General features: G+C 40.0%; 1 protein-coding gene across 1 annotated transcript in view; it reads left to right on the top strand.

The window, feature by feature from the left end:
- adarb2 (adenosine deaminase RNA specific B2 (inactive)) overlaps positions 1-26777 on the top strand; it is a gene marked incomplete at its 5' end in the record, with an annotated part of 216538 nt that extends 189761 nt beyond the window's left edge. Inside the window, 3 exons of the mRNA XM_055151248.1 lie at positions 4631-4812; positions 19206-19387; positions 26601-26777. Of these exons, the coding sequence (XP_055007223.1) occupies positions 4631-4812; positions 19206-19387; positions 26601-26777 (541 nt within the window). The remainder of the gene's footprint in view (positions 1-4630; positions 4813-19205; positions 19388-26600) is intronic.
- Between the last annotated feature and the right edge of the window lie 505 nt (positions 26778-27282).

Raw genomic sequence — 27282 nt, 5'->3', positions numbered from 1 at the left:
AGCCTATTAGGATTTGGAAGTGAAATTGTAAACTCAAAAGTAGCACAAGAGTTCAAGTTCCAGGTTTCGGAAATTAGTTTTAGTCTTTTAAACAAAAATAAACAGTTTAATTTTTCACAAAAGAGGTCGTCAAAGAGTAATCCACAGTTTGAGACTCGCACTGGTGCTACTTTTTGCCTTCGCTCAATTTCATTTCTCTCCAGCGACTAGGTCAGGAATTGGAATACACTAGATATTTTGTAAGAACGAGAAGAAGAGATGTGAAGTCATGACGTCAAACTCAAGCGTCTGTCTGGGTTCCTTTTGTGGTACAGATTGATTGATCACTTATTTCAGTCACAGTCATATTTAACGTACACAGACCGAAAAGGTGTAGGCTGAAGTTTAAGATTATTATGCCTACCCTCAGTGCTGGGGAGTAACAGATTACATGTACTGGAGTTATGTAATCAGAGTACTAATTATGAGTAACTGTATTCGGTTACAGTTACTGTTTCAGTGAGTGGTAATTGGATTACAGTTACTTTGTTGAAATAAATGGATTACATGGCAGTAATTTTAAGTTTTCCCATTTTGGGCTAAACCAGGACTAAAACCAGGACTAAAACTAGGACAAAAACAGGACTAAACCAAACTAAACAGGACTAAACAGGACTAAAACCAGAACTAAACTAGGACTAAACCAGGACTAAAACCAGAACTAAACTGGGACTAAACCAGAACTAAACTAGGACTAAACCAGGACTAAAACCAGAACTAAACTGGGACTAAACTAGGACTAAACCAGGACTAAAACCAAACCTAAACTAGGACTAAACCAGGACTAAAACCAGAACTAGACTAGGACTAAACTAGAACTAAACTAGGACTAAACCAGGACTAAAACCAGAACTAAACTGGGACTAAACTAGGACTAAACCAGGACTAAAACAAAAACTAAACTAGGACTAAACCAGGACTAAAACCAGAACTAAACTAGGACTAAACTAGAACTAAACTAGGACTAAACGACTAAACTAGAACTAAACTAGGACCAAACCAGGACTAAAACTAAACTAGGACTAAACCAGGACCTAAACCAGAACTAAACTAGGACTAAACTAGAACTAAACCAGGACTAAAACCAGAACTAAACCAGAACTAAACTAGGACTAAACTAGGACTAAACCAGGACTAAAACCAGAACTAAACTAGGACTAAACCAGGACTAAAACCAGAACTAGACTAGGACTAAACTAGAACTAAACTAGGACTATACCAGGACTAAAACCAGAACTAAACTAAAAAGCATGACAATATCAAGTAATCCAAAGTATTCAGATTACGTTACTCACTGTAAGTAATTTAATGGATTACATTACAAACTACATTCTGGGGTATGTAATCTGTAATCTGTAGGGGAATACATTTTAAAAGTCACCTTCCCAACACTGGCTACCCTTTATTCCTTTGTCAGAGCATCATCTAAACACCAGTTCATCTTCATAAATACAGCAAGAGGAAACAAACAAATCAGAAACAGAACAACAAAGTCCTACAGCACAAACTAAGTATCATATTTCATGTATCTTTCCAGAGTTAAACATTTAAACTCCTTTGTAAAGTGAAAGAGAGTAGTGCACAGTTTTAGGTTTTCTGTACAGTTGTTCCACAGCTCCACCCCTTTAACAGATACACAAAATTTCATCATGTTTGTTCTAATTTTCTTTTTGATAAACATGGCCGTGCCTCTGAGCTCATATTGTCTCTTTCGGATTTTGAACATGTTCTGTAAAGATTTTGACTGGAGATTATTGTTTACTTTGAACATGAGTTTCAGAGTATAAAGGTCGACTAAATCATAAAATTTCCGAGTTTGAAGGTTTATAAATAATGCATTGGTTGATTCATTGTAAGTTGATGATGTGATTGCTCTTATTGCCTTTTTTTGCAAGGTAAAGACTGGATTTGTATTAGTCTTATATGTATTGCCCCAAATCTCAATACCGTAGCAGCACAACAGTAAACAAAGCAGTCGAGATGGATGTAGATGAAGACACACATTCTGTGTTGGCAACGATTCCTGAGATCGAGGATTTAAAACCGGAACAAAGAGAATGTTTGGTGAATTTTATCAAGGGGAAAGATGTTATTGTCCTTCCTACAGGATTTGGCGCATTGCACACGTCACGACCAAATAGCAGCGATTGGTTAAATAAAAAATGTACCCACCTATTGTCAAGCGAATGAATCCTAATGCTGCGAGGTCAGACAGTTTCCACGAAGTGAAACCGGCTGATGAATCAGGCTAATAATCCACAGTTCAAGACTCGCAATAGGTATAATCCACAGTTCGATATTATATTTCACGGTTCGAGAAGCAGCGGAAAAATGGAAAACAGTTTGTCCCGCCACACAGTTGTTTAGCGCGCCATCTGGTGGTTTGTTGAGATGGAATTTTTCATAGTCCATTTTCCAAAGTGGATTCCAACCATTTTTAAAAAAAACTGATCTTGATTTCCACGGGCTAAAGCTACGCTGCATGCACGGTCTGACTGGTAAACATGAAACCTTGAATTAGAGCTGGGAAATATGACTAGAAATTTAGAAATGTATCACTTTTTTACAACAATTTTCCTATAGATTTAATTTTGTCTAATCAAAAACTAATAAAAACGGTTTTCACGATAACAATCTATGGCATTTTAGATATAAAATAGTAAAACATTTTCTTTTAACTCTACTAGGGATGTAACAATAACTGATATATCGTGATATCGTATCGTCAAAGTTCTCACAATAATATCGTGGACCATCACAATGTATCGAATTACAAGTCTCTTTGCTTAAATTAAGAGTTATGGTGCAGCAATAGCTAAAAAAAACACAGAGGGAACTACATAGACCATGATCCTTTGCTCCATTTCAGTGCAGACTACAAGAAGAAATAACAGTTCTAAGCCCTTTTAAGTCTTAGTTCTTTGGATGAAGTCTTGTCAAGGCATTTTAAGAAGAAAAAGAAGCATATTCACAGTTTTAGCTGTTTACCCTCCACAAAATATCGTAATAAATATCGTACTGTGAGATGTATATTGTAAAAATAGAGAGGTTTGGATATTGTTACATCTCTAATCATGAGCCTCCCCAACATATCATGAGCTTTACCAGAATATCACAATAAATATCGTACCGTGAGATTCATACCATGACAATATCGTATCGTGAGACTTGGATATCGTTACATCTCTACTGTTCACAAGATATAATACGTTAAGTTAGAAATGATTTAACAGTAATAATATCAGTGTAACATTTACTAAAATCACAGGAGTACATATTAAAATAAAATTAAAATGAAACTTCTTGTTATTTTCCATTAATGCCATGTATGCTGCCCACATTTATTCATTTCTATGGATTTTTTTTTGCCTCCTGTAAATCCCCCCAAAACAAATTTCTCAGCCTATAATCGATATGTTCTGGTCCCGTTCGGTGCATTAAGCCGGCGCCGCTGCTGAATCCACATATGCTAATGTTATCGTTAGCTGTAATGGAAGTGGATGCAATGACCTTTAAGTGCGCATTATGGAAAAACAGGCTCCACATACCAGTATATATATATATACAGAGAGTGGAAAACTGTAGGATTTTGTGTGCAGTTTTGTGGGTTTGTTGACGTCGGCGACAGGTAGCAGTCATCACGTCTCACATCAAGATAATGATCAAATTGTCTCTACCTGTCACTAAAGCCATTCGGTCCAACACGCCCTCCACCGTATCGGACAGTTTCTATTTTTAAACCTCATTCGGTCGCTCTCTTTCGCTCTTGATGTCCTTCACTCAGCTGTTGACATCTCTGCTTTTCTTAATCCAATCCCAAGATTAACATTTATACTTCCTCCGCTCATCTATGCTGAGCTTTTGGAGCTTTTAACCAAATTTATTTTGTTGTATCCAGTTGTTGTTGTATCATTTTTTCACAAAGTAGTTCACTAAGCAATAGGGATGTATCAATATCCAAATCTCTCAGTTTGATATCATCAAGATATGCATCTTACGGTACGATATTTATTGCGATATTTTGGAGAGACTAATATAATTGTAGCTGGGACACTTTTTTGCTTTTAAAATACCTTGAAAAGATTTTGGTGTGAATTATTTCCATCATAATCCCAAGAATTCAAGTAAAAAACATATCTCTTCATGTTTGCACTGAAATGCATCGTGGGATATGTAGTTCCCAATGTTTATTAGCTGTTGCTACTATAAAACCATGCATTTAAGCAAAGGAACTTGTCATTTGATATATTGCGACAGTCCACGATGTTATTGTGAGACTTTTGACGACAAGCAATGAATAATATTACAAATAATACATTTTTTGGAGTATATATAGTTCCTTTAAAAATATAATGATAGTGCAGTCATCGTGTATAGTCTTGTATGTAACTTTCAGACACTTTAAATCACTTTACAGTTTTGTGCTATGTTTGTTCACTCCACACACAGTGAATCTTAATTAATAAAGTGGTATGAAAAGATAACTCAATCTACATTTTGAATTCAACCCTATGAATTTGCCTCTGTTCTCACTGAATTTTATGGACTACTTTTCCTTTTTGTTGACCTCTACCCTCTCCTCTCTCCTCAGGTGGAACATTTTGGGTCTGCAGGGGGCGCTGCTGAGTCACTTTGTGGAGCCCGTGTACCTGCACAGTCTGACCGTGGGCAGTCTGCGTCACACAGGACACTTAGGACGAGTGTTGAACCAGAGACAGGAGCGAATGGGACCTCTGCCCCCAACGTACAGGAGACACCAGCCTCTGCTCAGCGGTGAGAAAAAACTATACTCATAGAATAATGCACTATAGTCATAACACTCAATAGTCAAATAATAACATACACATATAATAATGCACTATACCAATATAATCCTAATACAATAATGTACTATACTCACATAATAATACAAGTATAGTAATATAATAACGCACTGAACTCATATAACACACTATACTCACATAATGACATCCAGACCGAGACAAACATTTCTGGCCTTTTTTTCATAGTGTTCCAGATCCATGCAATATTTCATTGGCATGTGCTGTTTGGATGTGTTTCCATATTTTTAAAAAAGCATAATGATGAAGAAAAAAACATATATAAGTCGCACTTTTGGGGGGAAATGTATTTGATAAAACAGTGGTGAACTGTGGACCTAGACCCTGGGCCTTCACACGGACCAATTGCTGGCTATCTTGACATAATTTATTTTAAAAAAAACTAAATGAAGTGAATCACACATTCATTTACTTCATATATTTATTTAATAATCAACAACTATAGATGGATCTGCAGGCTCTGAGCCTCCGTGGGCTCCGAGCTTCGGTTTCGAGTGAGGACTGCAGTGCGACGACCGTGGTTTTGCGAGGATTCACGTGACTTGGAGGGACGTAGTCAAGGCATTGGGCAATTGTTGTCAAAGCGGCCGCCCTAACTATAAATCGCTGCAGGAAACACTGCCACCCCAGTCACGGACGAATTCCCTCGTGGATATTAAAGAGCCAAGCCTTTTGTGTAGCTGCACATGTAGTGGCGGAATGAAAACACACACAAATTTGCTCAAACTGTATTCACATAATAACACACTATACTCATATAACAGAGGTCCATTTTAGGTTATACAAATATTTTAAGACCAAAATGATGAGGCTCACAAGCAGTTACAAAGAGAAGAGCGACAATTTTTCAATGTAAAATCAATTGAAAATATTCGAAAACGTTGATGGAGCCGGAAGCACCCCCATGAACACTTCCCATTTGGAATGCGGCGGCCAGCAGGTTCATTTATTTATACAATGTATGGTATACTCAATAATAGAAATGATCCGGTTCGACATTTGTGCATTTACCTTTTGGAGTTTTATGATAACGTTCAATCTAATCAATAGGACAAAACAGTCTCTTCTTGCTCTTCATCTGGGACTTTGACATCATCACATTGTAGAATCTGAACACGACCAATGGGAGCGCCGCGATTGTTCGGGACATGAATGGGAGATAGAGAAAGATTTGGACGAGTCTCAAATGCTGGTTGAAATCTGCGTCAGCCATCGTCACCTCAGATCTGGGCCCGGAGACAGGAGCATGGGGGGTACTGCCAGGAGAGATAAGACCAGAGACATGACGGCGCTACAGACGCACAGATCCACAGCAGATAGAGGAGATTTAATGTAGCCGTCACATTCTCTCCTCTGTCATGGCGCCTGTGTGGGGGGTAAAAGTTTGGAGTTTGAGTTTTTCATTGTTCAGAAGTATATAGTTTTTGCTTCAGTTTGTCACAACCTTTGAATGACAGCAGTGGTGTAGGTGTTAGAGAGGTCGTCTCGTAGCGGAAAGGTTTGTGATTCCATTCCAGCTCAGATCAGAGTATTCACAGTTGTTGCATCCTTGGGCAAGACACATAATTCAACTTATGGATGTAGTTTAGAAGGTCAAATAAGTTAAAATTGTTAAGTTTCCTGGTATGTTCCAGGGTATGGCATTAAACAATGGATCCATCTCGCTGATATCAATGTATAGTGCAGTACACAAGTTTTTTCAGTTTGTGAGTTTGCCTGATTTTGACTTTATCCATTTTTTGTCCTCTTTTGGATAAGTCCCTCTTCAGATCTGTGCTGGAAATGATGTAGACCTGGTTTTAGACTTAGACTAGACCTGGAATAGTCCTGTTATAGACCTGGTTTAGATCTGGTGGTACACTGGTATCATGTGTGAGAAGGTCGGTCACGATAATTACTATATCAGTTTATACCGTATTTTTCGGACTATAAGGTGCAAAATCAATAATGTTGAATTCATTCTGTCGTCTATTTTCATACTTAAGGCGCACTGGATTATAAGGTGCATTAAACAAAACAAATGGACGACACTTGAGACTGATCCCTTAGCCCAGGCATCCATGATCCATTGGCAGATCGTGGTGTAATTCGCGCGGCGTTGCCTCTCTGTCTTGGTGAATGTGGATTATGAATGTGAATGTGGGTGGATAATATAAGTTTGTTTTTTTTATTTCCTACGAGGAAAACTCATATATACATTGAGTAATAATGTGTTTAATGCAGCTTTGCGCACATTTGTTTGCGCTTTATAGAAACAAAACTTAAAACCACATGGCTCATTTGCATAAACTATAAGCACTGAATAAAACAGATCGCTACTTGTGCACTGATGCGGTCAGTTTCTGTTGGACTTTGCAAGGCTCCTGACTACAGTAGCCGTAACGCTCCGACAATCCATCAAGCGGTGCAGCTTCGTAGTTTACTAAAGTCGTACTAAAACATTTTAACAGAGTTTTGAGCGGCATGTACCACATAAAATCGGTTTGAGGTCAGTAAGCACAACCAGAATTACCGGATTACAATTCTCACAATTCTTGTAGAGTTTTGAGAAAATTAAAGGATTTTAAGTGCGCCTTATAGTACGAAAAATACGGTAGTTCAATAAATTACTTTCTTTTTTAAAATTGTTTTGTACTTTGTATTTTCACTTGTGAGGAACCTTTACATTTTTTGGGTTGTACGTTAAAATATGAGCTGTAGAAGGTGAAACAAACTACATAATTATACTAACTTAAGTGCCTTGCCTCGAATGTTCCACTATATAATATTAAACTTATTTATCTGGGGACACCAATAGGCCTAGTTACAGGTCAGATCTGTGGAGAGGGGAATCCCATTAATAGTAAGAATGCATGTTTAGCTCTAAAAATCCATGTAATTGAATAAACACAATAACTTCAAATGCAGAGGACAAATTTTAAGGGGACAATACAGTGTACCTTAACCTGTCGTCATGGAGATAAGCAGGCAGATTTTCCTCCTGAAAAGTTGCACAGTGCACCTTTATATTTGGATAAGAAAATACCAGTCGATAATCACAATGTCAAACTTTAAAAAGGCCGATAAAAAGCTTTGGCAATCGGACATCTCCCGTGTTTAAAGGTAGTCTAGACATGACCATCGGGACCACAGGGAGGAGCGGTCTTAAAGAACAGTTTTGCTCCGGTATCTCTGTTCAAATCTGGGCCCTCCTCCACCTTTCTCTTCCTCTGATGGGCCTCTGTCCGTCGTGCCTTTGAGCCATTTAAAGCCGCCCTCTGGAGCTTTTTTTTTCTCCGGGATGTGGCTCTTATCTCACACAGCCAAACCTGTCCCACCTGGATCGAACTGACTGCCCTTCATGTGTCCTTCCCTCCTCCACGGATAGGGCTCTGCTGCGGTGAGGAATTGGAATAAAAGAAAATATGTTAGAAAATGGATGAAATTTGACAATGAACATGTACTAGTATTATGGGTACACCTTTATTAATTATCAGTAACAAAATATTCTAACTTTTGAATGGTCCAGAATCCTCAAAATTGCACCCACAACAAAAAACTGAAACCTTGAATTATAACTAAAGAAATTCCTCACTTTTTTTTTAAACTGTTTTCGAATAGATAACATTTTGTCTTATTAAAAAACTAATAAAAACGGTTTTCAGTATTTCATTTTTTCCTCTAAATTTCAAATAGTCAAGATAACGCTGACGTCCAAAGATCACTCCAAAGTCAATCGCTATAATATGAAAAAACGTACACTGTGTAACTTTTCTGCCAGCTTGTTTCCATGGAGATAATATTGGTTTCACTCGGATGTTCCACAGTATGGCATTAAACATATCTATTTTGCATTTATTCAATTACAGGTGTTTTAATTGCTCAAAAACACTTTGAAAAATATGAACATTATTACCAAGAGAAGGGTCGCCTCGCCGTAGAGCTTATCTGTTTGGCCTTGTTTGGTTGTTTCCATGGAGACACATAGGTTTAATGTTCTATACTGTGGAACATTCCAGGCAAAGCAATAACATCTAAATAGAGACAAGCAGGTGTCAGAAAAGTCACACAGCGCTCCTTTAACCATATACAGTCGTCCCTCACTATAACACGGTTCACCTTTTGCTAAATTGTTTTAGTTCAATTTTGCATGCTTTTTTACAGTGTATGAATGCGCATTACAAACATTTGTCCTCCTGGTTCAGTCCTGGAATCAGTCCTAGACCCCGTTTACACTGAAACGAATCCACGTATCACCGTATCAGAAACTATCTGCGTCCACACACGTCGTTTCTGTGTCCGCAATCCTTCCCTATCCACACAGCTTTGAGCATATTTGTTTATATTTTACAGAAACTAAACTTAAAACGGCATGGCTAATTTGCATAAACTAAGCACTCAAAAAACATTTCACTATTGATGCGGTTCAGCTTCTGTCAGACTAGAGGACACGACTCAGTGGAATATGAGTGTTCTTTCTGTGACAGAGGGGTGTTCTGCTGATGGTGAGTCTGTTCTGTGCTTCTATCATGTTGGAGATGGTTCATGTTAAATGTTTCAGAGATTATACATCTGCAGGTCATACACATAGACCGTATATATGAATATATTCTAGCCTCTTAGCATTTTGGCAGTGAATTAGCTACTTCATGGTGCATAGATCTACATCAGCGTATCAGCGTTTAGGCGTTCACACAGTGCCAGATCAGATCTGTACTCAGATGAATTCGTGGGAGCACTAGATCGTTCCGTCTCTGGAGCCGTTTTCAATCGGATTAGTGTGGACGAACACTGTATCCACAACAAAACCAACTCAAATACGAACTAGTGTGGATGGGGCCCTAGAGTAATCCTGGGTTAGTCCTGGGTTAGTTCTCTGTTAGTCTTGGTTCAGTCCGTGGCGTGTGCGGCGCAAAAGTCCGGCATCTTAATCGGTGTTTCTTCTGCTCAGTAAACAATAATAATAATGAAGTGATGACAGTCGAGTCGCGTCTGTGTATTCGTATTCGTTCTGAAGAAAGCGTAACCGTTTAATTTAATTTCGCGATTGTAATTCTTGAAGTCGTAACTTTTCAATTCTTTAACGGGTCCAGGCGGGTGTGGGTTTAACTTTGATATAATCACGGGTTAACTCAAAAAGGTCTCCAGAAATGAACCCGTGCGTGACTCTGTGCTGTAGGGCTCCATTACAGAATAAATTAATCTTCAGTTTGTTACATACATACGGAGGAAAATAACAAAAGGACGACAGCAGCAATAAGTTTTAAGAAGGATGCAAAAAGGGGTTGTAAATGTCCTGTCTGAGAAAAGTGTATAAAATGTGTGGTGTGGGATTTTACAGACTTAAAACAGATATAATAATAGTAAAATATAAAGCTGACTACTTTGCAGATTTTGTCTATTATTATTATTTTCAGAATATAATCCTGAGGGACCACTGTATGTCTTTTAATTTTTTAGACCCTCCACGTGAAAAGTTAGACACTACACCTTTAAAACTAATATTAAACCTGCATTGTAGCTGCCATATTTACATTTTCATAACATTACTTTATTGTTTTGTAATTTTATTCCCACAGCAATCGTTTGTAGCGTCGTATTTCCCACTTTCTTTTATATAAGGTGCTATTGAAAAAGTCATATCTCAGTCCCTATGTCCACAAACACATGGACTCCCTATAATGAAATATAAGCACCTTCAGGGTATAATAAAACACCTATAGCTCTCTAAGTATCAGTCTATTGTACAGTTATGAGATCAGAGAACTGCCCACAACTTCCCTCTGGAGAAATGGATCAAGGCTACGGAGCCCCCCTGATGACGTGTGTGAAAAAAAATACTAGGATGTGGCCTAAAATTACTATTTCGTTCCCACAGTAGTGACCAGATTTTCAAAATTCTAAACTTAGGCACACTCAGGTTGGGATGTATGTATAAATAAAATTGTAAAAAGAGCGTGTAACATTGTGCATCGTGTCATAATCTGAGGGACTTTTGCCGATGCTTTTTTTTTTGCTCTATGGTCATTTGCAAACATGGATTTCTGTCTTCAATTTATGCTCCTTTTTACTGTTGACAGGGATCAGATTATTAAAAAATTGTGATAGTCCCCTTTTAGTCCTGGTTTCGATTTGCTGTAGTCCTGGTTTAATCTTAGTTTAGTCCTGGTTTAGATCAAATTGGTCAGAAATAGGGATATCTGGGACATTTCTTGTATAAAACTGGGACAAATCACTGGTTATGGGTAAATCTGCTGGGACAGGGGACACAGGGCTCAAACCTGGGACTGTCCCGGGTAAATAGGGGATGTCTGGTCACCCTAAGATAATTCTAAATTCTAAGATAAAAATGTTAAATGCTCTGTTTCTGTAATAGGCTATTTGATTTCTCTGTCATTGAAGACTTGTACGGAGCCCATCTGATGATATGTTTGAAAAAAAAAATCTAAATCGTGGCCTCAAGTTACTATTTTTTTCCCACAATACGTAATTTGTGTAATTTGTTTTAGCAAAATCTTTCCCACACTTTAGCCAATCCATACCCACAAATTAAAAAATTGTCACCAATTGAACAAAACAGGTCCGTGTACCACTCGTTCTTTTGAATTTTAATTAAGAACGAAAAACAATAAAATGGGAAAACAGTTTCTGATTTCATTATTCCATTTTAGTGTTTAACAAAAAAACGGATTTCAATCTCTATTTCCAATATTTAATTTAACGTGTATTTCAAATAACACCAACCAAAAAACTGTCTCGGTGCCTGTTTTGATTTTGATATTTTATTCGCTCTGGTTTATTTGCCCTGGAAATTCTGCTGCTAGAAGAACTTACCTGAAACATGTTCTTTTCTTTTATAGCGATGTGTTTACTTTCACGTCTCAAAAAGTCATTGTTGAATTCCACGATGAAAAACAAGTAGCAGCGATAACATTAGCACAGAAGTATATTAAAAATATTTTTTTATCATAGATCCATGTTTGAGCAGCAGAACGTCCGGGGCAAATAAACCAGAGAGAATAAAATATCAAACTTAAAATACTCTACTATACGAGACTTTAAACTTTAAATTAAATATTGGAAATAGAGGTTGAAATTAGCTTTTTTGTTTCACACTAAAACGGAATAATGACATAACAAACTGTTTTTCCATTTCACTATATTTCGTTCTTAATTGAAATTCCAAAGAAAGAATGTTACACGAACCAAAACAGGACGTGTTCTAAGATTTGCATTGCTAAAATGTGGGAACGAATTACATATTGTGTGAACGAAATAGTAACTTGAGGCCACGATTTAGGTTTTTTCTTTTTTTTTCGTGCATGTCATCAGACGGGCTCCGTACTAGTCTTAAATACCAAAGAAATCGATTAAAATAAAAAACAGAACATTTTACTTTGTTTTGTTTGGATGTTTACATATAAGGTCCAAGAAACTACATAATTATACTAACTTGGAATGTTCCACAGATTGGTATTAAAGTTACTCTATGTATCTCCATGGAGACAAGCAGGCGACGCCAAGTTACAATACAATTTACAGGTTAGTTCTGTGGAGAAGCAGGCCTGTTAACTATTAGAATACATGTTTTTCGCAGTATATTTTAGTCTAAATACACAATAAATGAATAAATGCGAGAAGTTTAATGCCATACTGTGGAATATTCCAAGGAAAGCAATAACCACAAACATATCACTGCCTATAATGAAACACCTATCGCTCTGTGTGTATCGGTTTATTGTACAGTTATGAGATCAGAAAACCTCCCGCCCACAATTTTCCACCAGAGAAATTGATCAAGTCTTCAGTGACAGAGAAATCAAACGGCCTATTACAGAAACAGAGCGTCGAAGCGGTGAAATAAGGCGAGAGTAGCTCCGTCGGGCAGTTTTTTTGTTCGTAAATGTAGGTTTGAACAAAAGAGTGGAGTAATAAGGAGGATTGTTGGCGCCAGGGCAATTCACGTCTGGTGCTGGGAGCTGTAGAAAAGACTGAGGGGAGATCGAGCTGAAAAGAAAGGCAAGAACATGTCTGACAAAAGCAGGAGATGAGAGAGATCTACAGGCCCCTGCTGTAATTACACAAGGAAACAGACAATGGGGCGGGAATGTGTAGATTTTATAATAAAGATGGTGATATGGTAAAAAATTAATATCAGGGTTTTTTTTAGAGCCCAGGTCACAATATTTGAATGAGAGTAGTTTTATATTAGAAGAAATAGCCGAGGATTTTTCTGATTTTGACAAAGATTCAATATCTACTCGATACACAGTGTTGGGAAGAAGGTGACTTTAAAAATGTAATCCCCTACAGATTACAGATTACAGACCCCAAAATGTAGTTTGTAACGTAATCCATTAAATTACTTAAAGTGAGTAACGTAATCTGAATACTTTGGATTACTTGATATTGTCCTGGTTTTAGTAGTGTTTTTTTGTCTTGGTTTAGTCCTGGTTTAGTTCTGGTTTAGTCCTGGTTTAGTCCTGGTTTAGTTCTGGTTTTGTCCTGGTTTAGTCCTGCTTTTAGTCCTGATTTAGTCCTGGTTTAGTTCTGGTTTTAGTCCTGGTTTAGTCCTGGTTTAGTTTAGTCCTGGTTTAGTCCTGGTTTAGTTCTGGTTTTGTCCTGGTTTAGTTCCTGGTTTTAGTCCTGGTTTAGTTCTGGTTTTAGTCCTGGGTTTTAGTTCTGGTTTTAGTCCTGGTTTAGTCCTTTTGTTTTTAGTCCTTGGTTTAGTTCTTGGTTTTAGTCCTGGTTTAGTTTTTCTGGTTTTGTCCTGGTTTAGTTCTGGTTTTGTCCTGGTTTAGTCCTGCTTTTAGTCCTGATTTAGTCCTGGTTTAGTTCTGGTTTTAGTCCTGTTTTTAGTCCTGGTTTATTTAGTCCTGGTTTAGTTCTGGTTTTAGTCCTGGTTTAGTCCTGGTTTTAGTCCTGTTTAGTTCTGGTTTTCCTGGTTTAGTCCTGGTTTAGTTCTGGTTTTAGTCCTGGTTTAGTCTGGTTTAGTCCTTTTAGTTTAGTCCTGGTTTTAGTCCTGGTTTAGTTTTTCTGGTTTTAGTCCTGTTTTAGTCCTGGTTTTAGTCCTGGTTTAGTTTTCTGGTTTTTAGTCCTGGTTTAGTTCCTGGTTTTTAGTCCTGGTTTTAGTTTAGTCCTGGTTTAGTTTTAGTCCTGGTTTTAGTCCTGGTTTTAGTCCTGGTTTTAGTCCTGGTTTAGTCCTGTTTTTAGTCCTGGTTTAGCCCAAAATATGAAAACAGGAAAATACCGCCGTGTAATCCATTTATTCCAACAAAGTAACTGTAATCCAATTACCACTCACTGAAACAGTAACTGTAACTGAATACAGTTACTCATAATTAGTACTCTGATTACGTAACTCTGGTACATGTAATCTGTTACTCCCCAACACTGTCGATACCAGAACTAGTATACTCATTTGAAGAAGTAATGATACTGAAAAAAAAAAACGACCCTTTATATCAGAATAAGACACATGGTAATACTGAACAAAAATGCAATGAAACTGCTTTTATTTAATATTTTTATCAACATTGTGGTTTCAAAATGAGCACTTCATCCGTCTCCCACTCGGATCTCGGAGATTACGTCACATCTTTAGACTGTATAAAAGAAGTGGACTATGCGAGTGTGACGTCACCCGTAGTGTTCAGTGCCGCTCAAATGAGGCTCGCCAGGTTCTATGTTATGAATAGGATTTTTTTGACGGACAAAATCGCAAAAAATAATTCAGGATCATACACAGCAGCTTAATACGAACATTTTAAGACCAAAATGACGAGGTTCACAGCAGCAATTTCAGAGAGAGGAACGACAAGATCCTAATGTATGTCAATTGGAGCCAGAGTCAGAAGGAGCCGGAAGATCCTCCTGGCGAACTTCCTATTTGGCAGCTATGTCCACTCATATATATGGTCTATGGTCACGTCCACACTTCAACTGTTTCATTATGTTTCGAGTTGGAGAAAAATGTGGATGCCAACCGGAAAGCTGCTATTGATTTTGTTTATCTTTTGTTAGCAACCCCAAGGGATGTTTAGTAATACCCATTTTAAACACGTATTTGTTCAATATTGGCCTCACCACAACAATGACTACCAAACCCACAGGCAGTGATAAGGACGCAGTAAAGTATTGTAGTGAAACGAGTGACTGAAATTCTCATTTAAACCAGGGGTCCAGCACCAGGGTTGTTTGGTACCGAGCTGCCAAAGTGCGAACCCCCCTCCCGTATGTCGCGCGGACCACCCCCCCTCCCGTACGCCATGCGAGCTGTGCCACTAAACCAGAATTAAACCGGGTCTAAACTAGGACTATACCAGGTCTAACCAGGTCTAAACCAGGACTACAGTATACAATGTCTAAAAACAGGTCTAAAACTAGAAAAGCACTCAGAGAGCGCAGACCTCCGCCAAGGACTACCACCATTTTTTATATAAATTGCGATAAAATCAGTCTTCTGGATCAGATCCGGATCAGCCTTTGGAATATGAAAGAATATTGGAAGTTGGAATATGAAGTATCCCATTGTCCATCCCTGAGTCAAATTTCATGGGGTTTGGTCAATAATTAACCGAGATATTGAGAAACAAAATTTTTGGCCCCATTTACCACAATGTTAACTCAAATTTCAAAGTGATCCAGAATCCAGGATTTCTTCCGGATCACCCCCAAAATGAAATCATTTCTTCCTTTTCACATTTCCAACAAATCCTGAAAATTTCATCAAAATCGGTCCATAACTTTTTGAGTTATGTTGCTAACAGACAAACAAACAAACAAACAAACAAACAAACAAACAGACAAACGCCGGCAAAAACATAACCTCCTTGGTGGAGGTAATTAGGAATAAACAGGACTAAAACAGGATTTTGCCAGGTCTAAATCAGGACTAAAACAGGTCTAAAACAGGTCTAAAAGCAGGTCTAAAATTAGGAATAAACAGGACTAAAACAGAATTTTGCCAGGTCTAAAACAGGTCTAAAAGCAGGACTAAAACAGGTCAAAAATTAGGACTAAAACAGGATTTAGTCAGGACTTAACCGTGCTCCTCAAATCCCCCTCCCTCCCCAATCCCCTGCCTGTTCGAGAAATATTGTCTAATATAAAACCTCTCCATGGTGCAAAAAAGGTTGGGGACCACTGATTTAAACCACCAAAGTGTCCAAACACAATGAAAACAGTTCATTCTTAAAAGTAACAATGGGTACAACCATCTTGAATTCTGTCTCAGATCCTCGCTCGGTCTCCTTTGAGTTCTCCCGAGTTCTGTCGTCCAAAGAAATGGGTATGTGAGTGTTCAGTTCACTCTTCACTGTGATTGGTTGAAGCCACTTGTCACTCACTCGGAGCATGACACAGACTGACCAATAGGATGAGTGGGAGGGCAAAAGAAAGTGTCTTGTTTCATTATTTAAGCAAAACTCTGAATCTTGACATAATAATAATCTCCAAATAGTTAGGTAATATATTGTTTTACATACTTTTCCATGAATCGTGCAATGTAATTTTAGGGCACTAGTACAAATGGTATTGGTTGGTGACACTGCACACTGTTGTTGTACCCTTGGGCAAGACGCTTCAGCCACTTATGGATGCTGTAATGTGATGAAAGAGCCAAAACCAGTTAGAGTAGACAAACAATTATAACTTTACTTATATATATACTTTTGTTTTATATATTACTCAAGATGAAGTAATAAACTACTCATAGACGTACAGTTTATTCGAAAAGTTGTCACGAGATTCGGCTCACGAGAATAAGACTAGACGAGATTTTGATACAGTTTTAATAAATAAACGGTTCCATTCAGCTCCCAATTTTGGATTCACAATTTCTTATGTGTTTAATTTTACAGTTTTGGTGTCACTGTAGCACTGCTTTTTTTTTTTTTTTTTTTTGGTATTACAGCTTCTCAAGAGGAGTTACTCAGCAAAGTGAACCTTTTTATCCAAGGCAAATGTAAAAATATGTGGAAAAAACATCTCACAAGGTCATTTTTCTCTTGTGTGTACAATCTTGAGGCAATTTTGTGAGATTTTGTGGCACGAAATCTTGTCCCATCCCTGTTACTCAAGTAATTGTGTTATTCATGGTGTTTTGAGAGGCCAATCGCATAAAAAGGCAGCCACATTTTTGCCAGTCTTCCCCAAACACAAGCTGGATTTTGCAGGAAATCTGACTATAGCTTCCAGGTTTAACTTTGTCTTTGAATCCTGGTTGATCAGTGCTTTTTTTTTTTGCTCATGTAAGTATTTCACTGTGGTATAAAGTCATTGTAAATTCTCCTAAGCTCTCAAAGCTTCGTAAACATCAGTATATTTTGATTCTAGGTTAACTCTGCTTTTTGCAACACAGCAGAACTTTATATACGGTTTGCCCCAGAGAGAAAGAGAAAGTGAAAGAGAGAGAAAGAGAGGGTGAAGGAAGGTTAAATGAAACGACAAAAGCTGCAGTTTTAAAGGGGAGACACACAGATGCAAATTCCAGCTCTGATCCTCGTGAGCGGGGTTTGCATTCTGAGTATTTTCGACAAGATTTTTTTTTTTTTGTTGTTGTCGACTTTTAGGCTTTAGTTAAAACTGGTAAATTCTTAAAGGGACAGTACACAATTTATTCCTCACATCAGAAGACTGCGGCCAAGTGTATTTGTAATGAAATACAGTTATATTTCTGGATGGGCTTGTAGTGGCTGTGCGTTTATGCAATCACCTCACAACAAGAAGGTTCTCGGTTCAATTCCTGGATTTAAAGCGTCCCTGTTTGGACTGTTTCTTTATCTCGGTGGGTTTTATTTGGGTGGTCAGGCCAAAACATCCACTCTGGACCATGAGTGACTCCTATAGCTAAACTATTTGTCAAATTCCACTCCAACCCAGTGTTTTTTAATCTTTTTTTGAATCATGGTGCACTTTTGCTGCTGAGAATGTGCTGTAGCTCACCATCCACTTAAACATTATCAAATGACACCAATCTGAGCAAAATAAATCCATCAGTAAAAGTGTGAATCATGTCTGGCAGTAGGGATTTGGCTACAGTGGTCATTTTTTTGTCTTGTTCCGCTTTAGAAATTTACTCTGAACACTCCAAAATGCCAAATTATAATACTAAAAAGTGGAGTTAATATGACAAAGTGAGATTCAGGAGCAGGACCACGCCTCAACCTTCTTCTTATTCTCTCCAGCGAACCACAGCGAACCTCAACCACACCTTCAATTACTCCTATTTATACAGGACTATCCCGACAACACCGTCTGTCTCTGTTCTCTCGACCTCCTCTCTCCCACCTCGTTTTTCTTGTTCATCTTTCAGCCCAAAAACATCATCTACAAAGGAGGGAGGGTCCTGAATCGGCTTGGGCATCCTGAGTCTCCTCCCAATCATCACATACGTCCATTGTCTATAAACATCTATATTCTATTCCCTTGTTGTGGTGTGGTCCTTGGTAGTGAAATAACTTCGTGAAATCGTTAACTCAAATTGGATTTCTTTTCCAAAGCATCCCTGGCAATACCTCAATACTCAGTGTAATTTATTTAGCTATATGTAAATATTTGTAAAGTTTCGTCATCAATGTACAGCAACCAGATATATATATATTTTTTATTACTTTATAAACTTTGTAATGAATGAATAAGTGTGGGTTAATATAATTTTTTTTCTTCTTCCCACTTCTTTTCAAGAAACGTGCTTTTCTGTTGTTTGCAGTGTATATGTAGGATGTATGTGATTATTGTTTCTCTCTTCGCACAAACTCCAAATAAAAATTTATTAAAATACTGGCTGAAAATCAAAGCTCTAACTCAAATTCACAGAGGCCAAAATTAAAAACTGGGACTAAGTCGTGGGCCAGACTAAATATTTATTGAAAAATTTCAACAACATCTGCATATTTTCTCTTCTTTCAAGATATGTAATGTTAAATTTTTTCTTATTAAAATAAATGTTTAATAATAGTTTTGCTTGAACACTGAATCCAGAACAAGCAAAATATAAAATAATAACAAAATTTTAAATAAATATTGTCTGTAGCCGGCGGGTCAGCTCTAATACATATTTGATATGATCTCGCGGGCCAAAGATAATTATATTGCGGACTAAATTTTGTCCCCAGGCCTGAGTTTGACATGTCATGCTCTTACCAATTTTCTATTCTGGCTTAATTTGATCAAATCCCATGCTATCCCTTGAATGTTTAGAGCCAGTACTTTATATGAGAAGTCTTTAAAAGTACAAATCAGTTACTCCTGTTTATCACGTTTAGTTCACCAATTTCTTTACCTCTTTTCCTCAAAACAATGTGTCATATAAAGTGCCTGTGTTTTCTCTCTCTCCTCCCGCAGGCCTGAGCAGTGCCGAGTCGCAGCCCCAGGGGAAGGCCTCGTGTGTGGGGGTGAACTGGAGCGAGGGGGACCTGCAGCTGGAGGTGGTGGACACGTGGACCGGGCGGAGGAGAGACTCAGGGACGCCATCACGGCTCTGCAAACACGCCATGTTCACGCGCTGGAGCCGACTGCAACGCAAGGTGAGACGCGCAGGTTTGACTATCAAGACAAATAAAGAACTGTATCGCTCTGTTACCAAACCGAAAAATTTGAAAGTAGATATTTAAAGGACTTTTTTGAGTTTTTACCAATGTTATAAATGACCTGAAGTTGTGTTTTGTTTCATCCGTTAGTCCAGAGTTGTTTTCTCTGAGCACTAAAAAATGCTCTGTTTACATTTTGCCAGTTTTGATGCGTCATAGGTAAAACTGCGTACTTTTCTCGTGCAGTTTTTAAGCTCGTAAACCATCATCTTACGCTTTTTGACACATGGCATTCACAAGGGTAAGGTGTTTACTTTCCCATTGTTAATTTCCATTTCTGACACCAAAGGGAGTTCCAAAACCTAAATACTTAATTGGAAATAGAGGTATAGTTTATGAAGATGTTATTCTAAGTTAGAAAATGTGAAACACTTATCCCAAGCTGAACTTATCCTAGGCCCTGTCCACACTAGTACGTATTCGAGTTGTTTTCATTGTGCATGCAGTGTTCGTTCACACTAATCTGATTGAAAAACGGCTCCAGAGACGGAACGATCTGGTGCCGTCAGCTCCTACGAATTCTTCTGAGTACGGATCTGATCAGACACCGTGTGGACGCCTGAAAACGCTGATACTCTGATGTAGGTCTAAGCACCGCGAAGTAAGAGGCTAGAATATATCTTCTGCCATCAGTTAAGTGTTTCCTAACCCAACTTAGACAGTGAGCTTAACATCAAAATGGTCCCAGAAATGACAGGATGCAGCTTTATATCTTTTTTTTTTGTAAAACTGTAAATTCATACACATTCATATATACGATCTGTGCGTACAACCTGCAGACGTATAATCTCTGAAAAGTTTAACATGAACCATCTCCAACACGATAGAAACACAGAACAGACTCACCATCAGCAGAACACCCGTCTGTCACAGAAAGAACACTCATATTCCACTGAGTCGTGTCCTTTACTCCGACAGAAGCTGAACTGGATCCAGCGACACAATAGCGAGCCATTTTTTGAGCCATGTGGTTTTAAGTTTTGTTTCTGTAAAATGTAAACAAATGTGCTCAAAGCTGTGTGGACAGGGAAGACTTACGAACACAGAAACGACGTGTTCCGATACGGTGATACACAGATTTGTTTCAGTGTAAACTTCCTACTTCCTAATCTCACTTGTTTCTAGCAGTTTTCATTAAACATTAAACACTGCGTAGTTTTGCTATTAAGTGCCGACAGAGCTGCAATTAAATTTAAAAAAGCAAAACTGACTCATTTGTAAGACTAATGTCAGGTACCTCGTTTTAATCATAGACACACCAGTGCGTTGTCTTTGTGTTTGAGTCTGATTTGTTGATATTTGTGTAACATCTGCTCTGGCCGCTCCTCTTTAACCCTCACGGTTTTTCTCAGACTGTGTGAGGCGAAATGGAGCTGTAATGTGTTAATGAAACATAAAGCAGAATTATTTGGAGGTTCAGAGTTCCCCTCCTCTCTCTCTTTCTCTCTCTCTCTCTCCTCCTCCCTCTTTCCTCTGTGGGTTATATAAGGGCCACGCTCCACCACTCCACTTAATCTACAAAAGAAACTTCAGCTTTTTCTCTGTCTCTCTTTCTCCCTCTCTCTATATCTCTTTTGTTTATTTCTGTCTCTCTCTCTCTCTCCTTCTCTCCTTCCCCTCCTCCATCTCGTCCCTCGCACTCTCTATCTTTAACTCACTCTCTCTTCCTCCTTCTCTCTCCCCTCTACTCACCCATCACTCTCTGATTCTCTGTCTCTTGCTTATTTCTCCTTACTTTCTGTCCTCTCTCTCTCTCTCTCTCTCTCATATCCTCTCTGTCTCTCTCTCTCCTTCCCTCTCCCTCCCCTTTCTGTTCTCTCCAACTTTCTCACTTTCGCTCTCTTTAAGTTCACTCTGTCCCACTCTCTGCCCTCTCTCACGTTCCCTCTTTCTCTGAATCTCTCTCACCCTCCCTCCATTTATCTCTCTCCTCCTCTCTTCCCCTTTATCCCCATCTTTATCTGTCTGTCTTCTCCTCTCTCTTGCTCTCTCTCTCTTTCTCCCGCTTTCCTCACCCGCCTCTCATTCTCTTTCTCTCTCTTACTCTCTCTCTTACTCTCTCTCTCTATCCCTCCATCTTCTTCTCCTTTCTTTTCTCTCTCTCTCTCTCTCTCTCTCTCTCCCCTCTCTCTCTCCGTCCCTCTCTCTCTCCTCTCTTCCTCTCCTCCCTCTCCCTCTCTCCCTTTGTTTCTCTCTTTACATCATTCTTTCTCTCCCCATCACATGCTTTCTGTACCCCTCTCTTTCACTGTTTCTCTCTCTTTCATCATTCTCTCTCTCTCTTCACCCCCTCTCTTTCTCTTTCCCTCGCTCTCTCTTACTCTCTCTCTATCCCTGCATCATCTTCTTCTCCCTTTCTCTCTCTCTCTCTCTCTCTGTCTCCCTTTGTCTCTCTTTCCATCATTCTCTCTCTCTTCACCAAACTCTCTTTCTCTTTCCCTCTCTTACTCTCTCGCTCTCTTTGTCTCTCTCTTTCCCCTTCCCTTTCTCTCTCATCTCTCTCTCCCTCCCTCTTTTTCTCCCTCCCTCTGTCTCTCCTCTCTTCCTCTCTCCCTTTCCATAATTCTCTCTCTCCCCACTGCAATCTTTCTCTTTCTCTCTCTTACTCCCTCTCTCTCTCCTTCTCTCTCTCTCCCTCTCTTTCCATCCCTCCCTCCTCTCCCTCCCTCTCTCCTCTCTTCCTCTCTCCCTTTCCATTATTCTCTCTCTCACTGCAATCTCTTTCTCTCACTCTGTCTATCTCTCCCTCTCCTCTCCTCCCTTCCTCTCTCTCTCTTCTCTCTTTCTCTCTGTCCTTCCCCCTCTCCTCTCTCCCTCCCTCCTTCACTTTTCTCTCTCTCTCTCTCTCTCTCTCTCTCTCCTCTCTCCCTTTCCATAATTCTCTCTCTCCCACTGCAATCTTATTTCTATCTCTCCTCCCTCTCTCTCCTCCTTTTTCTCTCTCTTTTCCTCTACCTCTTTCTCCTCTCCTCTCCTCCCTTCTCTCTCTTTCTCTGTCTCCCTTTGTCTCTCTTTCCATCATTCTCTCTCTCCTCACCAAACCCTCTGTCTCTTTTCTTCTCTTACTCTCTCTCCCTCTATCACTCCATCTTCTCTCTCCTCCCGCCCTCTCACTCCCTCTCTCTCTCTCTCTCTCCATTTGTCTCTCTTTCCCCTTCCCTTTCTCTCCCCTTTATCTCTCTCTTCGTCTCTCTCCCCCTCCCTCTTTTTCTCCCTCCCTCTGTCTCTCCTCTCTTCCTCTCTCCCTTTCCATAATTCTCTCTCTCTCCACTGCAATCTTTTCTCTTTCCTCTCTTCTTCTCTCTCTCTCTCTCTCCCTCTCTCTCCCTCTCTCTCTCCTCCCTCTCTCCTCTCTTCCTCTCTCCCTTTCCATCATTCTCTCTCTCACTGCAATCTCTTTCTCTCACTCTGTCTATCTCTCCCTCTCCTCTCCTCCCTTCCTCTCTCTCTCTTCTCTCTTTCTCTCTGTCCTTCCCCCTCTCCTCTCTCCCTCTCCTCTCTTCACTCTCCTCTCCTCTCCCTCTCTCCCCTCTCTCTCTCTTCTCTTCCTCCCTCCCTTTCCATAATTCTCTCTCTCCCCACTGCAATCTATTTCTATCTCTCCCCCTTCCTCTCCTCTCTCTCTTTCCTCTACCTCTTTCTCTCCATCCCTCCCTTCTCTCTCTTTCTCTGTCTCCCTTTGTCTCTCTTTCCATCATTCTCTCTCTCCCCACTGCAATCTCTTTCTATCTCTCCCCCTTCCTCTCCTCTCCTCCCTTTCTCTCTCTCTTTCCTCTACCTCTTTCTCTCCATCCCTCCCTTCTCTCTCTCTCTCCCCTCTCTCTCTTTCTCTGTCTCCCTTTGTCTCTCTTTCCATCATTCTCTCTCTCCTCACCAAACCCTCTGTCTCTTTTCTTCTCTTACTCTCTCTCCCTCTATCACTCCATCTTCTCCTCCTCCCGCCCTCTCACTCCCTCTCTCTCTCTCTCTCCATTTGTCTCTCTTTCCCCTTCCTTTTCTCTCCCTTCCTCTCTCTCTCTGTCTCTCTCTCTCTCTCTCTCCCTCCCTCTCTCTTCTCTCTCTCCGTCTTGTCTCTCCGTCTATCTCCATTGTCTTCCTCGGTGACAATAGGAATGCGGGGAGAGCAGTGCGATGTTCAATTGCTTGTGAAATTTAAATGGGGGAGATTACCCAGCTGTTTGAACCCCTCCTCCCCCTCATCCCCCTCTCCTCTCCTCCGCCCGAGCTCCACCCAAACACATTTGTGCTGCCTCATTCGCTCTGTTTTGCTATTCTTTCTCTTTTTACTTCCGTCTCTCGCTCGAAATTACCCCAATTCCATCCGTAGGTACAGTGCGGTTGATGGGAGCAATAAAGACAAATATGCTCTCGGTTAGAAAGAGAGTGACAGCGCGGGCAGACCTGCTTCACACCCAGTACACGGGGAGTTTGAATGTTCTCCCTGTGTCTTCGTGGGCTTCTTTTTGGTGTTTCGGTTCCCCCCATTTACCTAAGAAACACCCACAATAGTCCAGTCTTCCAGTTTAAAGGGCCCATATTACACTGTTTTCTGATCTATGTTAGAATGTGTTTTTAGCCCAAGAAAACATATTGAATTAATTTTTGTACTACTAATATATTTTTTCTATATATTTTTTTTTCTGTGAGTAATAAAGACAACACTAGTAATAATTTCTAGATCTTGGACTAATATTTCTTGGGAAACAAAGACATAATACACAGGTGTCAAACATGCGGCCCAGGGGCCAGATCCGGCCCTCCAAGACCTTTAATCTGGCCCTCTGCTGATTTTCTACTAAAATATTTTAATTATATTTTCTATTAAAATATTGTTAATTTTCTGTGGTGTTTATCACAGCAGCGTCTCCAGCGTCTCTGTACGTGGCCCTCCCACCAGAGCACAAATGAAGACTTGTCTCTTTCCAAACGCTCTTAAAGGACGATCGTTTTGACTGTTGACCGTGACACCCTCATCAGAAAAATGTCCAACATGAGAAAAGTGGACCCGAGTGCAGGATTTTCCAAGAAAAATGTACTTATTCCTATTTATACAAGTTAATGTTAAACAAGTTCATGTTAAGGCTTTGTGTTGAAATTGCATTTTTCTTAAAGTTTCAGGTTGTTCATAATATTATAATATTTTGTAAAAGAAAGAGTTCATCAATTAAAAAAGATTTCTGTAATAGATTTGTGTTTCTCTGCACAAATATTTGAACTTATTGTTATTTTTGGGGTTTATATGAGGTGAGTTTTCTGATCATAGTCGGTTGGATACGGCCCCCAGACCAAAATGAGTTTGACACCCCTGACATAATATAATGGAATGGAAATGGACCAATCACACTTTTTCTTCCAATGGTATCTGGGTAAATCAGTGACTCCCCCTGTAGCACTGAACTAAAGAAAGACCTGCAAGGCCTTCGGTGGCTGGAACGAAGACCTGTGCGGTTCGAGTCAATGTGGGGATGAATTTGAGATTGACAGCTGTCTTAGCCAATCATATTTCACTGAGTTTTGGGTGGGATCATATCACGACATCTCCGGACCTTCATGAATACCCTTAGACAGCAAATATAAGTGTGACTGCAGCGTCAAGCCATCTGTCCATCTGTAGACGTCGAACAGTTGTTAATGATTATTAAACAAATATATGAAGAAAGCGAACGTGTGATTTGCTTCATTTAGTTTTGTTTTTAATAAATGATGTCATGATAGTCAGCAGTTGGTCCTAGTGAAGGTCCAGGTCCAGGTCCTCAGTTCGCCACTGGTTTTTAAACTCCACACACCTTCACTAGAATCATTTGGATTATTTCAGTCCTGGAACTTCCCATCTCTACTGAACTAAAGGTAAAACGAAGCTGTTAACTTGAAAACTACAGCTTCGTGACATCACGAGGTGGAACAGAGCATTTTGAGCTTTGGAGATGTAGACAGACTTACTAAAACATGTGCAAATGAAACAAAACACAACTCCAGGTCTGCCAAGAAATAGATGTAGTTAGAGCTGGATCACTGCTGAAGTGGAATAATAATCGGGCAAATAACTTACTCAATCTGAGGCCCTGATGAAGACGCAAGTTTGACATGAAATAAAATAAGAGCAAAGCATATGGGAGTGCCTCAGATCTCCTTTTTTTTTTTTTTTTTTGATAATTTTCTTGCAAAGTGTCTTTGAAAAACCATGTAAATATGTTTTTTTTTTATTATTATTAGTACTATTATTATTATTTATGACTATTTCAAATGAATAACCTTTCTCTTTCTCCCTTTCTCTCTACATCTCTCCTTCTCTCTCTGCCTCTCTCTCCCTCCCTCCCCTTTCCTTCCTCCCTCTCTCTCTCTTTTTCTTCTCTCCTCCCTTTCTCCCCGCCTTCTCTTCCCTCTCTCCTCTCTCCTCTCTCTTCCTCCTCCTCTCCTCTCTCTCCCTCTCTCTCCTCCCTCTCTCCTCTCTCTCTCTCCTCTCTCTCCTCCTCTCCTCCTCCTCCCTCTCTCTCTCCTCCTCTCTCCTCCCTCCTCTCTCTCCTCCTCTCCTCTCTCCTCTCTCTCTCTCTCCTCCTCCTCTCTCTCCTCTCTCTCCTCTCCTCCTCCTCTCTCTCTCCTCTCTCTCCTCCTCCTCTCCTCTCTCCTCCTCCTCTCTCCTCCTCTCTCTCTCTCCTCTTCCTCTTCCTCCCTCTCCTCTCTCTCCTCTCCTCTCTCCTCTCTCTCCTCTCCTCCTCTCCTCCTCCTCTCTCTCTCTCTCTCTCTCCTCTCTCTCTACTCTCCTCTCCTCCTCTCTCTCCTCTCTCTCTCTCCTCCTCTCTCTCTCCTCCTCCTCCTCTCTCCTCTCCTCTTTCTCTCTCTCCTCTCTCTCCTCTCTCCTCCTCCTCCTCTCCCTCTCTCTCTCTCCTCCTCTCTCCTCCTCTCTCTCTCCTCCTCTCTCCTCTCTCCTCTCTCTCTCTCTCCTCTCTCTCTCTCTCCTCCTCTCTCCTCCTCTTTCTCCCTCCCTCCTCCTCTCTCTCCTCCCTCTCCTCTCCTCCCTCTCTCTCCTCTCTCTCCTCTCTCTCTTCTTCTCCCTCAAAATCTTCTCTCTCTGCCTCTCTCCTCCCTCTCTCCTCTCTCTCTCTCTCTCTCTCTCTCCTCTCTCCTCCCTCTCTCCTCCCTCTGTCTTCAGCTGGGCCTGCAGCTCTGCGGTTCGGCGGACGGTCCGCTCTTGTACAGCGAGGCGAAGTTGGCGGCGCGTCAGTACCAGGCGGTGAAGCAGCAGTGGATCCGCTCGCTCCAGGACTCTGGTTTAGGCACGTGGGTCCGGAAGCCGCCGGAGCAGGACCACTTCCTCTTATCCATCTGAACTACGGAGAGACAGACTTTCGAGTTCCAACTTTATTTTTTTAGAGTAAGACGTCTTCAGTGTCACCGTCAACCGCCACCGATCACCACGCGTCGCCCGACCTCGACCTTTGAACTTTAGCCTTTAGCATTTTGTGTCACGTCAGTTTGAAGCCCCTTTAAATACATCGTGTGTGTACAGATGGAGTCAGCCATGTTTTCAAGGCAGCCCAGCCAACAAAACTAAAGAAGGATCATTATTGTTTTACTTATCGTCGCTCGTACATGATCAAGTTTTAGAATTTACCGTAAAATACCAAATAATATCCGGGGTGTTTATTTTATTTGTCTCAATCACTTAAGAGACCAGGCTTTTATTTGAGACCAGGCCTTAATCTGGGGCAGGAGATTAATTCCTTCCTCACAAAAATCTTGGTCGACAAAACTGGGAAAAAATGGTACTCAAATTCTGTTAACCAGTTTGACGATAATTTACAGTTTTTACGTTATACAATGACCTGGCGACT

This window comes from Boleophthalmus pectinirostris, unplaced genomic scaffold, assembly GCF_026225935.1.
Source record: "Boleophthalmus pectinirostris isolate CB_2022bp ecotype Guang Dong unplaced genomic scaffold, ASM2622593v1 HiC_scaffold_15, whole genome shotgun sequence".
Taxonomy (NCBI): Eukaryota; Metazoa; Chordata; class Actinopteri; order Gobiiformes; family Gobiidae; genus Boleophthalmus; species Boleophthalmus pectinirostris.
Note: the sequence above shows the minus strand (reverse complement) of the source record. Positions and strands in the feature narration are given on the sequence as shown.